Below are 13445 nucleotides of genomic sequence, written 5' to 3'. Positions count from 1 at the left end.
TATAATCCAAGTTGTAGCTCAGATTCAGCACATAAAATGTAATGAAAACAAACCCAGTTCTGGGCTTCTCTAATAATGTTGTGTAATTACAGGACACAATCACGTCACCCAAAAGCTTAAAATGAGTAAGCACATGACTGAGTAGACTCTTTAGCATAAAGGAAGTCCTGGGGAAAGAGTACAACATATCTCAAGAGGCATAGGCAGGCTGCAGCTGCTAATACCTAAACAAATTATACAGACCCTGGCAGGAATAGTAGACCCAGGTGCCACTCCCTTTCCTATATGGGGTTTGGGCCCAGAGGTTCTGTGCAGTGCACACCAACATCACTTCTAATATATTTTTCTGTGCAAGGAATCAAAGACTGACTGAGCCATAGTTAAAACCCATTAACACAAGCTATTCCACTCCCATCCCTCACCTCTCCATCTTATTTTACCACTTCTTCTCTGCTTGTTCATCCCATACCCCACATTCATTATCGCCTCCTCTCCACCACTCACAGTCCCTCTTTCACTCTCTGTCTTTCTCACTCTCTGTTTCACTTTGTCTGCTCTCTCTCCTACCCCTTCCTCTACCTGTCCCATACAACCTCCCCTCCATTTTCACTGTGTTGGGGGGCAGCCGGGACGATGGGCATGGAATGTGGCAGGAGCTGCCCACCCCACCAGAAGTGGCCCAGGAAAAGTGAAGCCCTAGCCCTTCGCTGGAAAGCAATAGATAGGTGCAGTAAGCACCATCTGTGCATGGAATCTGCCAATAGGGGGTGCAGCTTGAAGCTTACTGCACAACCTGCCATAATGCCCTCAGCTCCCCATCTACAGGGAACAAGAGACCTTCTGAAGAGATCTCAGCAGCACATAGGGTTGGAGCTCCACTGCAAGGTAGTAGTTACTGTTTATTTCCCCCTGGACAGCTGTTGTTAGGCCTCCCCCAGGCAAAATGGGTATCCCAGGGTTTGACACTAAGAGCTGACCTTGGTTGCTCTTTTTACTCTACTAATCTCCATGGCATTCCCATTGCCACAGGCTCTCTTATGGACTGTCAGGACAATTAATGTCCCAGGGTAGTGACCACTTGTGGGGTTTCTTAGCATAGACCCATTATACCAACAATCCCTAAACTTATCAAATTAAATCCTGAAACGGCCTTTCACGATGCCAAGCTTGTTTCACCCACTTTGTTAGCTGAAATCCAATAATGCCAACAAAGAACTGTCCATAGCCTGGTTATGAGAGCATGCTGAGTCCCAGCTATAATACAGATTTCAACTCTGCTGCATAGATTGGGAGACAGCTGAGCTATAAGACAGCCCCTGATTCAATTATAGTGTAGACAAGCCAAAGTCATTTGTCAGTTATTTTCAGTGGGGATACCAGTAAGTCCACTGGTTGCAAAAGCAGGGGACAACGGACTGTAAACAGATGGTAACGTGCTAATTTCCATGTACAGTTCTGCTTGTAATCTGGGTTTTCACCTTTGGCTCTACTGAAATGGCATTCATTTCCTCTGAATTTTCTGTGACATACACACACACAAAAAATATGCAATGCATTTTTTTCTTGTTTTAAATAAAACATGTTCCAGTCTTGTACGTAAATGATTAATCACACAATTATTTTATCATGTGGCACTAATAAAACACTCCTTGAGATCTTTCAGTAAATTCTAGTTTTATTAGCCTTGTTTTTACATACCAAGTAATTTTTTACTAGCAATCCATATATAAAATATATTCAACTGTACACAGCTCTTTGTATTGAAAGGGCCATAGTATCCATCTTTTAGCAATTTCTTATATACTTCTATTAACATAAAAATGAAATATTACATAAAAATAAAATCAATCTTGTAAAAATAAAACCTACTGAGACTATTTTTCTTTTTGCCATTATGATCCCCTGAAACAATTACTCTCTGCTTTTCCTATTTCGTTCTCTCAGATGCCACAGGAGACTTGTTCCTACCTATGAAAGTGCTTCCATACGCCGATTTGAAGAGGGAAGAGTTGACAATATTAGGTCTGCAACGCCAGAAGTTTTAGCATTTGTAAAAGCAATGACTGATGACAAGTCATCTCTGCCGGTACGTTAATCTCTCTCTTTTGCTTTTATTTAAAACAGAACAAAAAATCATGCTTCTCTTACCTATAGAGAAGGGTGACAAAAATGTAGGCCTCGTAGACTATAGTCAGGTAGGAACTCATTTCTGTGAGAACCAGAGCTTCATGCTAAATATGAATATTCATTTTATTATTTGAGCACCCAAAAGCACGATACAGATAATTACACCATGAGAAACAGAATCTGTGTCTAAACTTACTTAACAGAATCTTTTGTAATTTATACCCGCAGAGCCAAATTCCGCTTTGGAGAATTTCACACTGAACTTGAAAGTTCAGGGTCATATACTGCACACTGAATGTTAGTTGGTTTGTTTGTTTCTATAGCCATGCTTCTGCCAAACATATATAGTGTTTATCTAATATGCCCAGTCAGGCTAAAACTTCTGAGATTAGATGTTTAAGTCTTGGTCATGCTTAGGAAACAGCTTTCCATAATGCACTGAGAGCCACTTTCTGGAACTGCACTGTTCAGTTGCCTCGTGTAGATTCCTCCTGCACACACTCCATCCACCTACCAGGAATGTGAATAATTTGCACTGGCAGGTGGGTGTGGGGGGGGATGCAATTGCCTGGTCAGGGAATGTACATGCACAAACTGGCTTACCCTAATTTTTGTCCCAGACGCTCCCCTTTGTAGTCTGCAGGAAAGCCCCTCTGTATATCTCTCAGCAGGTTTTGTAGGGAAGTCTTCCACCTCTGCTGTGCACATATTTTCTGGTGGGTGCCTATATGTGTGTCACTGCCAGAATTTGGACATGTTTGTACAGAGCTTCTTCTAGCATGGGATAGTGAGGTTAACTGCTTCTAAGTATCTACCAAAACTTTAACAGAAACAACTGCAATACAATGAGGCATGGTGATTTAAGAAATCTTAGTGTAGAACAGACCTTTGTACAAAACTCCAGAGGCTACATGAGGGACAGTTTCCATTCCCCCACCACGTCTTCCACCTCTGTAAGCTGTCGAGTTCAAAACCCATCTTGTGCTGAACTGGGCTCTCAGAAACTCCATGTTAAAAATCTACTGACAGGCTGAGGTGGTTCCTGAACAGCACAAAACTGTGTGATAACTCTAGGAAAATGACAACTTTTTAATAGTAATCACTATACTTTGGCCTGAGCTCTCCTCCAATCTGGCCAACCCATCCTACACAGGACTCACTATCGTGCTGAAAATAGCCTCTGCCTGCCGGTAACCTCTCTGGTGATACAGTGCTACTGTCCAGAGTGGGCAAGCCTAGAGGTACTTCCCCAGAACAGTCTTTCTCCATGCATCAGTCCCTGCCCCTGGACAGCGCCACACCAGTGCATGCTCTCACTCTTTCAGAACCTCTAGTAGAAGACAGATGCCCTAATCAGTTCCCACCCCCAAGTTCTCTTGCCAAATTTTTTATCTGATTTCTCTTGCCCCTTTGAACCATTGCTGGTGACTCTTATCCCTACTGTTGTTCACTCAGATTCAACTGTCTGGCTTCTCCAGCACTTGCAAAGCTTCATCATCTCCCAGTACTTTACTGCCTCAGCTCTGAGGCAGTGTACCCACCAGTGATATCCTAACTGTGTTGCATCATGTGAGTGAGCAAGGGAATGTCACATGTGACCATACAGTCCTCATTTCTCTACAATCACCTCTGCCAACCTGTGCCTCATTTTGTGTGCTCCAACCTTCCAAATCTTTATCTCACCCCTCTGCAATAATAAATATGGAGGATAATAATGTCATTGTTCCATCTAAAGAATCCTGTAAACATCATGCAGTTCTGCCCAATGAAATTATGGTTTTCCTGGAGATTATAAAGTATGCATATTTTGTTAGAATATCCATTTGGAAAGGTGCAGGCATCTGAATTACTCTGTGGATACTTCATGCATCATTTATGGAACACAAACATTTGTTCAGATATGACCATTCTTTTCCAGTCTAGACCCATATATACTATAGTTACAAAATGAATTAGAAACAGGATTCCCTTAGTTGACCTACACTCCACCAATGGAATGGAAAAGGGGTGTGATTTTTTATTGGACTAAAAGACATATGTCTTCTAATTTAAGTAGCCTTGAACTTTCTGAAGTGTTTTTTGTGAGTAGCCATTAATCCAAATCAAATCAGAAAATATTTTGCTTCTGATACCAAAGAAAGTGATTTTCAAATGATAGTTTGAACAGTCACCAAAGATTGAGTCTGGGTCAGATTGATTATCTAACACAGGAGATATATATCATACACTAGACACCATCTTCACAGGAAAGAACCTCTGACATTGCAGAGAGTGCTTGAGAAACTGTAAATCAGATTTAAAGACTGCATTTTGTAATGTAATCTACATGAAGGACCTGGGGCCTGGCTCTAGTCTCATGAAGAAATATCAGATTCTGTGCTGTGAAGGTCTCTGATGATGCCCTTGGATTACTTCTAAAATGAATTCTTTATTCAAAAGATCATTTACTGTCCATTCAAGCTGAAGCTTCCCTGTTCATTTAGAACTACACAAAAGAAGCCAGTAACTTTTGGCATTTCAAGATCTCCCTAATCAGAAACATCGCTTGATATGCAGTAGCAACACTAAGACTGATCCCATGACCTAAAGTCTGTTGTTTGGCAGGAGCCAAAATTTATAGTTCTGTAACCAGAGATGTGAAGTAACTGTAACTGCAAAGGTTAAAGCAGCCCTGGAAAATTCTAGTTGCTCATTCACTCAGGGAAATGATTTTCTTGACCAGCTGGTAAAATATCAATACTTTTTTTCATTAACATCACTGTTATTGTCATCATGATAAAGGACGCTCAACAGATTTAGTGCCTGGTTTGGTAAATTTCCATGATGGTTTTGCAAGGCTGGATTAAACTATGCAATTATTGTACTTTTAAATTTTAATATTCAATTACTCATACCTTCATCTGTTGCAAACTTTACTGACTGCCCACTGGGACCTACACTGACTGACCCTGTGTACAGTTATAGAGAATTTTCTTCACCCATTCATCTCATCTCTACTGATCAGATTTTAGTTTCAGTAAACTGGTTCTGTTCACTAATATAATACATGTAATTTCACAGTTCATTCTGCTTTTAATTTATTAAGTGATACCTGCTGCCAATCAGATAAGAATATGATTAAAAAATAGATTAGGCATTATGTTGGCTATGGACCTGATACAAACTCTATTAAGTTAATTGAAAGTCTCTCTGGGATTTCCATTGGCTTTAGATTAGGTCCTATGACCTATTTGACCCTAAAAAAATAAGGCAATACCAGTGAGCATAACTTTAAACCATAGTGGCCTTCTATTCATTCAGAGTGCCCACAACAAAGTAGGAATTTTGGGGTAACTGGGAGCATTTGGGTGTACTGATTATTGGTTGTTGGCTCGTTGCCAGTAAAAGTTATTTCCTGCAGAGATTTTCAGTAATAGTTATGGCACCTTATAGACTAACAGACGTTTTGGAGCATGAGCTTTCGTGGGTGAATATTCACCCACGAAAGCTCATGCTCCAAAACGTCTGTTAGTCTATAAGGTGCCACAGGATTCTTTGCTACTTTTACAGATCCAGACTAACACGGCTACCCTCTGATACTTGACAGTAATAGTTATGTTTCTGTTCCACCAACAGGAATCTGAGAAGATGCAACGATTTAAAGATGCAATTGTGGCACAGACTAATTATACTATTTTGGTGAGTAAAATGTTGTTCTGCCTAGATGAAAACCAGTCAGTTTTATACCAAAAACATGAAGGCATAATCACTAAGTACATGAACTTCAAAAACTTTAGATGCCTCTGAATATGGAGGACCCCGGTGCCTCGCACTATCTTGTTGACTACCTGACCTACCATCCATCTTCTGTGATCTCACTTCAAGAAACATGTTCCAGAAGCTGACATTGCAAGGTTAAATGTCTGCATAAGACAGTGCTCGTTAGCTTACATAATAACCTTTGGACATAACCTGTCTAAATATGATAGTTCTTATATAGTATTGTCACAGGAGATGGCCTTGTGTAGATGATCTCTGCATATAGACACTGGGCATTTGTGTGACACTCATTAACATTATTATTAATTATTTGTATTGCAATAGCATGTAGGAGCTCCAATCCTGGAACCTATTGTGCTAGGCAGTGTACGCACACAGTACAAAAAGACATTCTGTGTCCTAAAGAACTTACAATATAAGTATACAGCAAGACCTAATAGATAGATACAGACAGGCAGGCAGATGCAGGAGTACAATGAGACACCTATCTATATTTCCTTTATTCAACACAGTATTTATTCTAGTGTCCAAAAACTCCATGAAAAGGTCTGTTTACTTTTAAAACTTTAGACCCATTGGAAACCAAGCGATAGCAATATGTAATGTGCTTTTGTAACTTCTCTTTTTGATCATCAATAAACATTAACCATGCTGACAACTGGGGAAAGGTGGGGCGGGGGCGGTGAGGTGAGGAAATGGGGCACACTAAGGCTACATCTATATGTGAGCTAGAGGTGTGATTCCCAGGTCACACAGACATTCTTGCAGTAGCTCTCTTTGAGCTAAAAATAGTAGTGAAGCTGCACTTAGCCGGGCAGTGGCAACATGGGTTTGTCACCCCAGGTATGTACCCACAGGGTCCAGTGGGGGGTTGTACTCAAGATGGATAACCCATGCTGCTGCTTGTGCTACCAGAGTTACCCTACTACTTTTAGTGTGCTAGCTTGAGGAGACCTAGAGCAAGTATGTCTACGCGAGCTGGGAATCACATCCCCAGCCAACTCCTAAGATAATGTGGTGAGTGAATGTTAAAGGGTCTCATAGGGAACAGAAGCAAGCATGCATAAAAGCAATCAGTAAAGCCTTTCTCTAGCCCTCCCCCCTACACCTACACCCACACCCACCCACCCACACACACGGAACGGGAACCGCAAAATTCACATTTCTCCCAGAGTTTACAGGGATTTAGATCCAAGGCTTTAGATCCAAGGTCTCTACTATACCAGGGGTTACTTTTCTAAAGCTGGCTACTGATGTATTTTTATATTACCCTTCAGGGGAAGCTGGTATGACTTTAGAGCCCAGTCCTACACTGAAATAAGTGAGCACCGTTTTATTGACATCAATGGAGCTGCATTCATATACTCCAGCTAAAAATCTGGTCCTTAAAGTGAAATGTATTCCAAACATTGACCTAGAACTTGCACGGTTATTAACAGCAAATGAATGATTGTATGATACTCCCTTTAAAAGGCTATTGAATGTGCTCAACAGTAAAACAAGGGGATCCCCCAGTGAAAAAATCACTTTACTAGTAAAACAACCCATTTTCTGTTGATTAAATGTGAAGCAGCTCAGTCTTGGTAATACTTCACAACCTGCTGCGTCAAGACAAAGTGCTGACTTACAATACTAATAACTTACTCGAGTCACTCATGATGTTAATAATTGTTAATAACTAGTTTTGTTGAAGAATTTACCACCTTTAGTTTTGCCTCAGTCCAATGCCTAACAAATTCACTGCTGGGCATAATAATTGCTGATTACTGCTTAAATAGTAGTAATAGATAAGAAAGCATTCTCCACTAATACTTATCCGAAAACACGTGCAGAGTGTGAGGGAGAAGACATGTGAAAGGAAGAATTCTTCAGACTGTGGAATGAAGAAGGGGATGAGGAATGACCGTTTGTAGTGAAGGCAGTGCACTGGGACATTGGAGGATCAGATCCTGGTTCTGCCACAGATTTTTTTTTCTGATCCTTAGTTCTCCATCTCTAAAAAGGGGATATTAACACTTCTTTTCTCGCATTCTGGGTCTGTCTTTGTTTATGTAGATTTTAAGCTCTAAGGACAGGGACTGTTTCTCACTGAGTATGTACAGTCCCTAGCACAAAAGGGCCCCAATCTCAGTGAGATCTCTGGGTGTGCCTTCCCCTAAAATTACCAGAAATATGCAGTAGTTCATTTTCAGTCTAATGAAATGTTACGAACATTAGACTTTTATGAAACTCATGGGGCAGAGCTAAAATTGTTTTGGGACCTTTAATTCTGGCTTTCCTAGCTTACAAGAAATTTAAAATCTCAACCTTAATATTTCATTAGCTTCCCCCTCCCCCTGCTTTTTTTGAGGGCAGCTTAATATTAGCATGCACTTGAAGAGACAATGAAATTCAATTTTAGATGTAAAAGTATTCCACTTAGTTCTGATCATTGGGCATTCCCTCATTCTCATAAAAACATAATGTAACTGATGTGCCTTAAACTATGGGAAAATGCAAGTAAAGATTTACACAATCTGACTTAACTGTATATGTTACAGACTGAAACATATCAGCCCTGAAGAAAATAAAACATCCACCTCATAACACAAACAGCACTTTAGTATGATTTTATTTTCCCTTGTTAGGGCTTACCAGCAACATTGCTATCTTAAACTTGGAGCCCTAAAATTCAATTTAGCACAATTTTTTCCTATGTGTTGACTCACAGTTTATTTCGTTAGCCTGTCTTGGTCTGTCTTCAGACATGGCATTGATCTATGTTGCAAAAATGTCATTGCTAAGAGCCTTATAAATCTTGTGTGATAGCAAAATATGTCCTTTGATCATCAAGTCAATTTCCCTTGATAGGAAAAACCAAGGTAATCACTGTTATGTTGCAAATCCTTTCTCCAGTGTTTCTGAACCATGTGTGCTGATGGGCGTACAGACCATTGACCAAAGGGTGCGTTCTCCTTCATGAGCCACACAAGGTTATTTACTCCCTGACCCTTGTATCATTCATCTTAGATATTGGGACAATTCTTTCCTTGAGAGAAAAAACAAATTGCTGCCTTCTTACTCTTCTCCTTCCCTTTTAGAGCATCTTGTCTTCCCTGTCCTTTAGGCTTTCTGTGCCCTTTAGCTATCGGTTCTATTTTAATTTCTTGTTCTACATCTAAATGATCTGCCCTTCCCAAATGATTTAATCAGTGATGAACTCTAGCTTTCTGTCCCAGATAAAGTGTACATATTCACCATTTGATTCACCAGGAACTTGAAGATGTACCAAAAGGGTTTTTGACAGCATCCGTGGCTGGCAGTTGTGGTGAATAAATGGAAGGAAAAAGTTAGATTTAAATGTGTCTTTTCATCTGAAGTGACCTTCCACCCACTTTAGCAAAAAGAACAGGAGTACTTGTGGCACCTTAGAGACTAACCAATTTATTTGCCACAAGTACTCCTGTTCTTTTTGCGGATACAGACTAACAAGGCTGCTATTCTGAAATCACCCATTTCAGAACAGCCAAAACCTAGACTGCTATGGCCAACTTTTTTTAAATAATTTTTAATTCAGTTCTAGTCTCCTAAAGCACAGGAAGGTTGGAACAAGTAAGTGGTTATGGTTCTTAGTGTTCTCTCTTCCACATTCCTGATAAGGACTTTGGAGCAATCAGAGGAGAGCTTGCCTTAAGAGAATTCAGCCCAGGCCAATGCATGGCAGGATAGGACTTTGGAAGTTAAATCAGTGGTAGCTTCAAACACTAAGGAGCAGAGGGAATCCCCACCACCTGGCCCCATTCTTCTCAAGTGACTGGGAATCCTAGATATCTCTGCGGATATAAATTCTGTGGGATCCTAAGCCCCTTATCAGCCTGGATCCAGATCCACAAGCAGTAAAATTTTTTAGAATAATCTGCTACCATTTGGAGAGGTTTTGGAGCTTCCTTGAAAATTTTCCTGAAACCAGTAAAAGTACTGTGAAGTAATATTTTCACAAGTGCCTAACGGAGTTTCATTGGAAATTAGATGTCTAACTTACTTAGTCTCTTTTTAAAAACCCACCCATAATACTTACAGGACCTGATTTTCATAGAAAATGAGCACCCATAACCCCAGAAGGAGTTGTTGAGCACCCACAATTCTCAGGATCAGACTCTTACATAGCACTTAAAAGTACCTTATGAATTTTTATTATTGATTATCCACAATGTATATACGCTGAGTAATTTTAAAATACATTTAGGGCATTATTCCACACAAAGTCTCCAAAGTCTAACCAAGGGAAATGACAGCATCAGTTGGGAGTTCTGTAGTTCTGCATACCATCAGTAAAACTGTGTGCTTTCTATTATATTTTGCTAGGCCATTACTGGAATGGCAATAGACAATCACTTGCTAGGTCTCAGAGAGACAGCACGGGAGCACTTCAAGGAACTACCAGAGATATTTACAGATGAAACATATTTGACAAGCAGTCAATTTATCCTCTCAACTAGTCAGGTGAGTGTTTCAAATTCATGGATCAGTATTTTTCTATTGTCAAAATACACATAAAAATTGGCTGAAGCCATAACTTCCCTTCTCTATCTCAAAGCTGTACCCCAACTGACAGACAAACTTTGTGAAGCCTAGTCTTGAACACAAAAAACAAACAACAAAACTTGTATGAGAGCCTTATGCTTCCTTCCCTTCCACTTTAGGTCTTGCCCTTCTGAAGGCACCAACTCCTGTAGTAATTCTGTTTTCCAGAGACAGCACAGCCACCAAACCAGATGTGCTTCTATTGTGGAGAGAGAGGCCAAGAAGCATGAACAAATATTTCTTTTTAAAAGCAGCTGTGTTTGAAATTTTAGGCTAGTGCTAGCTTAGGTTTTGTAAGGACCTATGCATGCTACTAAGAGATACAAGGCCTTGCACAGCCTTTCCTCACCTGTGAATACCCCCACCTCTTCACACTTAAAACAATACTGACTGGCTGTTACATGACTGTGACACACTTCCCGTATACCTGGTTGCAAGACTTTAGTCTACAGTCTCTGGAATAGACTAGATGGGAAATTCTACCGAACAGTAAATTAGGAGGAAGGCAGTAGCAGAGAAACACATTCAAGAGCTTTAATCAGAAGGTGACATGAAAACTTGTCAAGACAACAACTAGAAATGAGAGTTTGCTATTCAGATCCTGTGACTGCTGGGTTGGATATATGTAGAGCCCAAAGGCAAGTTATAGTTGGCGCAGGCTAAGACCATCACTGGCTCTGCCTGATCAACATGTACAGGGAGTAACAACAGGAACAGATTAGGGAATGTACAGTGTAAATATCCTAACTATAGCCTTAGGGTTCTTCAGTATTATGAAGATAGCTCAGTGGTTTGAGCATTAGCCTGCTAAACCCAGGGTTGTGAGTTCAATCCTTGAGGGGGCCACTTAGGAATCTAGGGCAAAATCAGTACTTGGTCCTGCTAGTGAAGGCAGGAGGCTGGACTTGATGACCTTTCAGGGTCCCTTCCAGTTCTATGAGATATCTCCTATTATTATTTTTAATAGATATTCATAAAAACTGTCAATTGCAATTCCTGATATGCAAATGAGCTTTTACATTTACAGATGGTATATGCTGGTAACAAGATGATTAGCCACACCAATATTTCCTAGATTCAACATTTTGAACTATAATACCAGAGTCATCAAAACTTACAAATTAAATGTTTCTCTACGTATGGTAGCAGGTTTAATGAAAAAAGAAATCTACAAATTCATTTACTGACACTCTACCTCAGCTATATAGGACTGGGAGTGTGGAATAAAAAGGACTGATAATATTGTGCTGAAGCATAAAAATCTTAATAAGTAATTTGATCTTGTCATAATGTTTGTGGACTTTCAGACATGAGTGAATGTAGCCAGAATACCACTACATAAATTCTCCAAGAAACCATCCATGAGCAAAAAAGTGCTTCTGAATAGCTTTATGGCCTTCGGCTGTTGCACAGCAAATTTATCTGACAATTCTATGACTCTGTTAGCAGGACTAATGGCTTGTTCTATGCCATTAAAAAGCCAAATGTCACTTTTGAAGGCTCATGTACACAAAGTCTGAAACATAGTGATTTCTAACAAATTTTAATTTCCTTCAGTAGGAAGTGTTTTATCCAGCATTATATCACAATTAAATTTGAATTGTAACAGAAAATTTGTTTCAACTAATAGCTGAATGAATTAAAATATACTGGGTTTTTTTTCCTGGGCTCCTGACAATAAATGTTAAGAGCTGTAGAAGTAATTAAACTCTGCACATTACAAGTTTAAATTAATCTTGAGATAAGCTGAAGGAAATCTAAGGAAAATTTTAGGCAGCATAACTGTTGATAGTTATTCTGTGGAAATCAGTATGCAAAGCTAATAGCCATTAAAGGTCTATTTAAAATGATAGACTAAGTGAAATATATGCATTTCAGTCTCAGACAATGAGCCCAGTTTTCAAATATAGTCAACTGAATAGAATATCCAAAATCTGCATTTGGACACTCAGATCAGTGTTTAGAGCCATACATAGCTGTTTTATCTGCCAAAGTGCTGATTTTGGTGTCCATCTCTGTACTCCAGCCTTCCTATTAAGGCAACCATATTTGGTAAGGGGATCCTCTATGTTTAAAATGTTTGGGGCTTTTTAAAAAAAATAATTATTTAATGTTAACTAGATTTCAGTGGCACTGCTTAAACCTGAAATCACTCTCCCTTTCCCCACCACCAGGTTCCAACCACCATGGAAATGTTCTGCTGTTATGGGCCTGTGGTCCCCAGTGGTTATGGTGTATGTTATAATCCACAGCCAGAGCATATATTATTCTGCATCTCAAGCTTTAAAGAATGTAAAGAGACCTCCTCAGTCATGTTTGCTAAAGCTGTGGAAGAAAGTCTCATGGAAATGAGAGATTTGTGCAGCAAATGCAACTCTACTACAACAAAATCACTGTCTAAACAAGAAACAGCTGCAAAATCTCAAAATGGACGCAAGCTCTAACTGTGTGACTTATTTTCCTGCACCCTTTCCTTTCCCCCACTCTGCAGATCCTCCTTATGAACTAACAACAATACAACTGTTCAAAGGCAAGGTATAATGAGAAACATTTTATTGTAGAACAAAAATGCAGCTTGTTTTAGGTATGATTATCATTTATCAATATGAAAGCTAGAATACTGTGACACTTAAGTTTCAGGTTTTTTGCTCTAGAGTCAGCAAAACAATTGGTTTGTTTAGTTGAACTGAAGATGGCAATAATATGGAACCATACTGTACCACCATTCCTATCAATATGCAAAAGTAGTTTTAACATCCATCTATATTCTGACCTTGACTAGCCCCAAGCACACATCTGTTCCTAATAAAGCCAAGAATAATCTACATGGGGTCTTTGCATCAGAGGAGTTCCAAGTGCATAGCAGTATGTCAGAATCAAGTGAAGCAGAGAGAATTTTTCCCTAAATTAATTCATGGACTTATTTCCTCCTCTTACTGGGTGACATACATCCCTTTATAGAGGCCCAGCACAAGGTGTATGTGCCTGTCCCACTA

The 13445-nt window shown here is 39.7% G+C and overlaps 1 protein-coding gene across 1 annotated transcript in view; it reads left to right on the top strand.

The window, feature by feature from the left end:
* The window catches only part of CHAT (choline O-acetyltransferase), a 47411-nt gene extending 34518 nt beyond the window's left edge, over positions 1-12893 (top strand). Inside the window, exons 11-14 of the mRNA XM_030569881.1 lie at positions 1945-2086; positions 5743-5805; positions 10231-10368; positions 12624-12893. Of these exons, the coding sequence (XP_030425741.1) occupies positions 1945-2086; positions 5743-5805; positions 10231-10368; positions 12624-12893 (613 nt within the window). The remainder of the gene's footprint in view (positions 1-1944; positions 2087-5742; positions 5806-10230; positions 10369-12623) is intronic.
* The last annotated feature ends 552 nt before the right edge of the window (positions 12894-13445 follow it).

Source organism: Gopherus evgoodei, chromosome 7 (assembly GCF_007399415.2).
Source record: "Gopherus evgoodei ecotype Sinaloan lineage chromosome 7, rGopEvg1_v1.p, whole genome shotgun sequence".
In the NCBI taxonomy this organism is placed as follows: Eukaryota; Metazoa; Chordata; order Testudines; family Testudinidae; genus Gopherus; species Gopherus evgoodei.
This window is presented reverse-complemented; position numbering and strand designations above follow the sequence as displayed.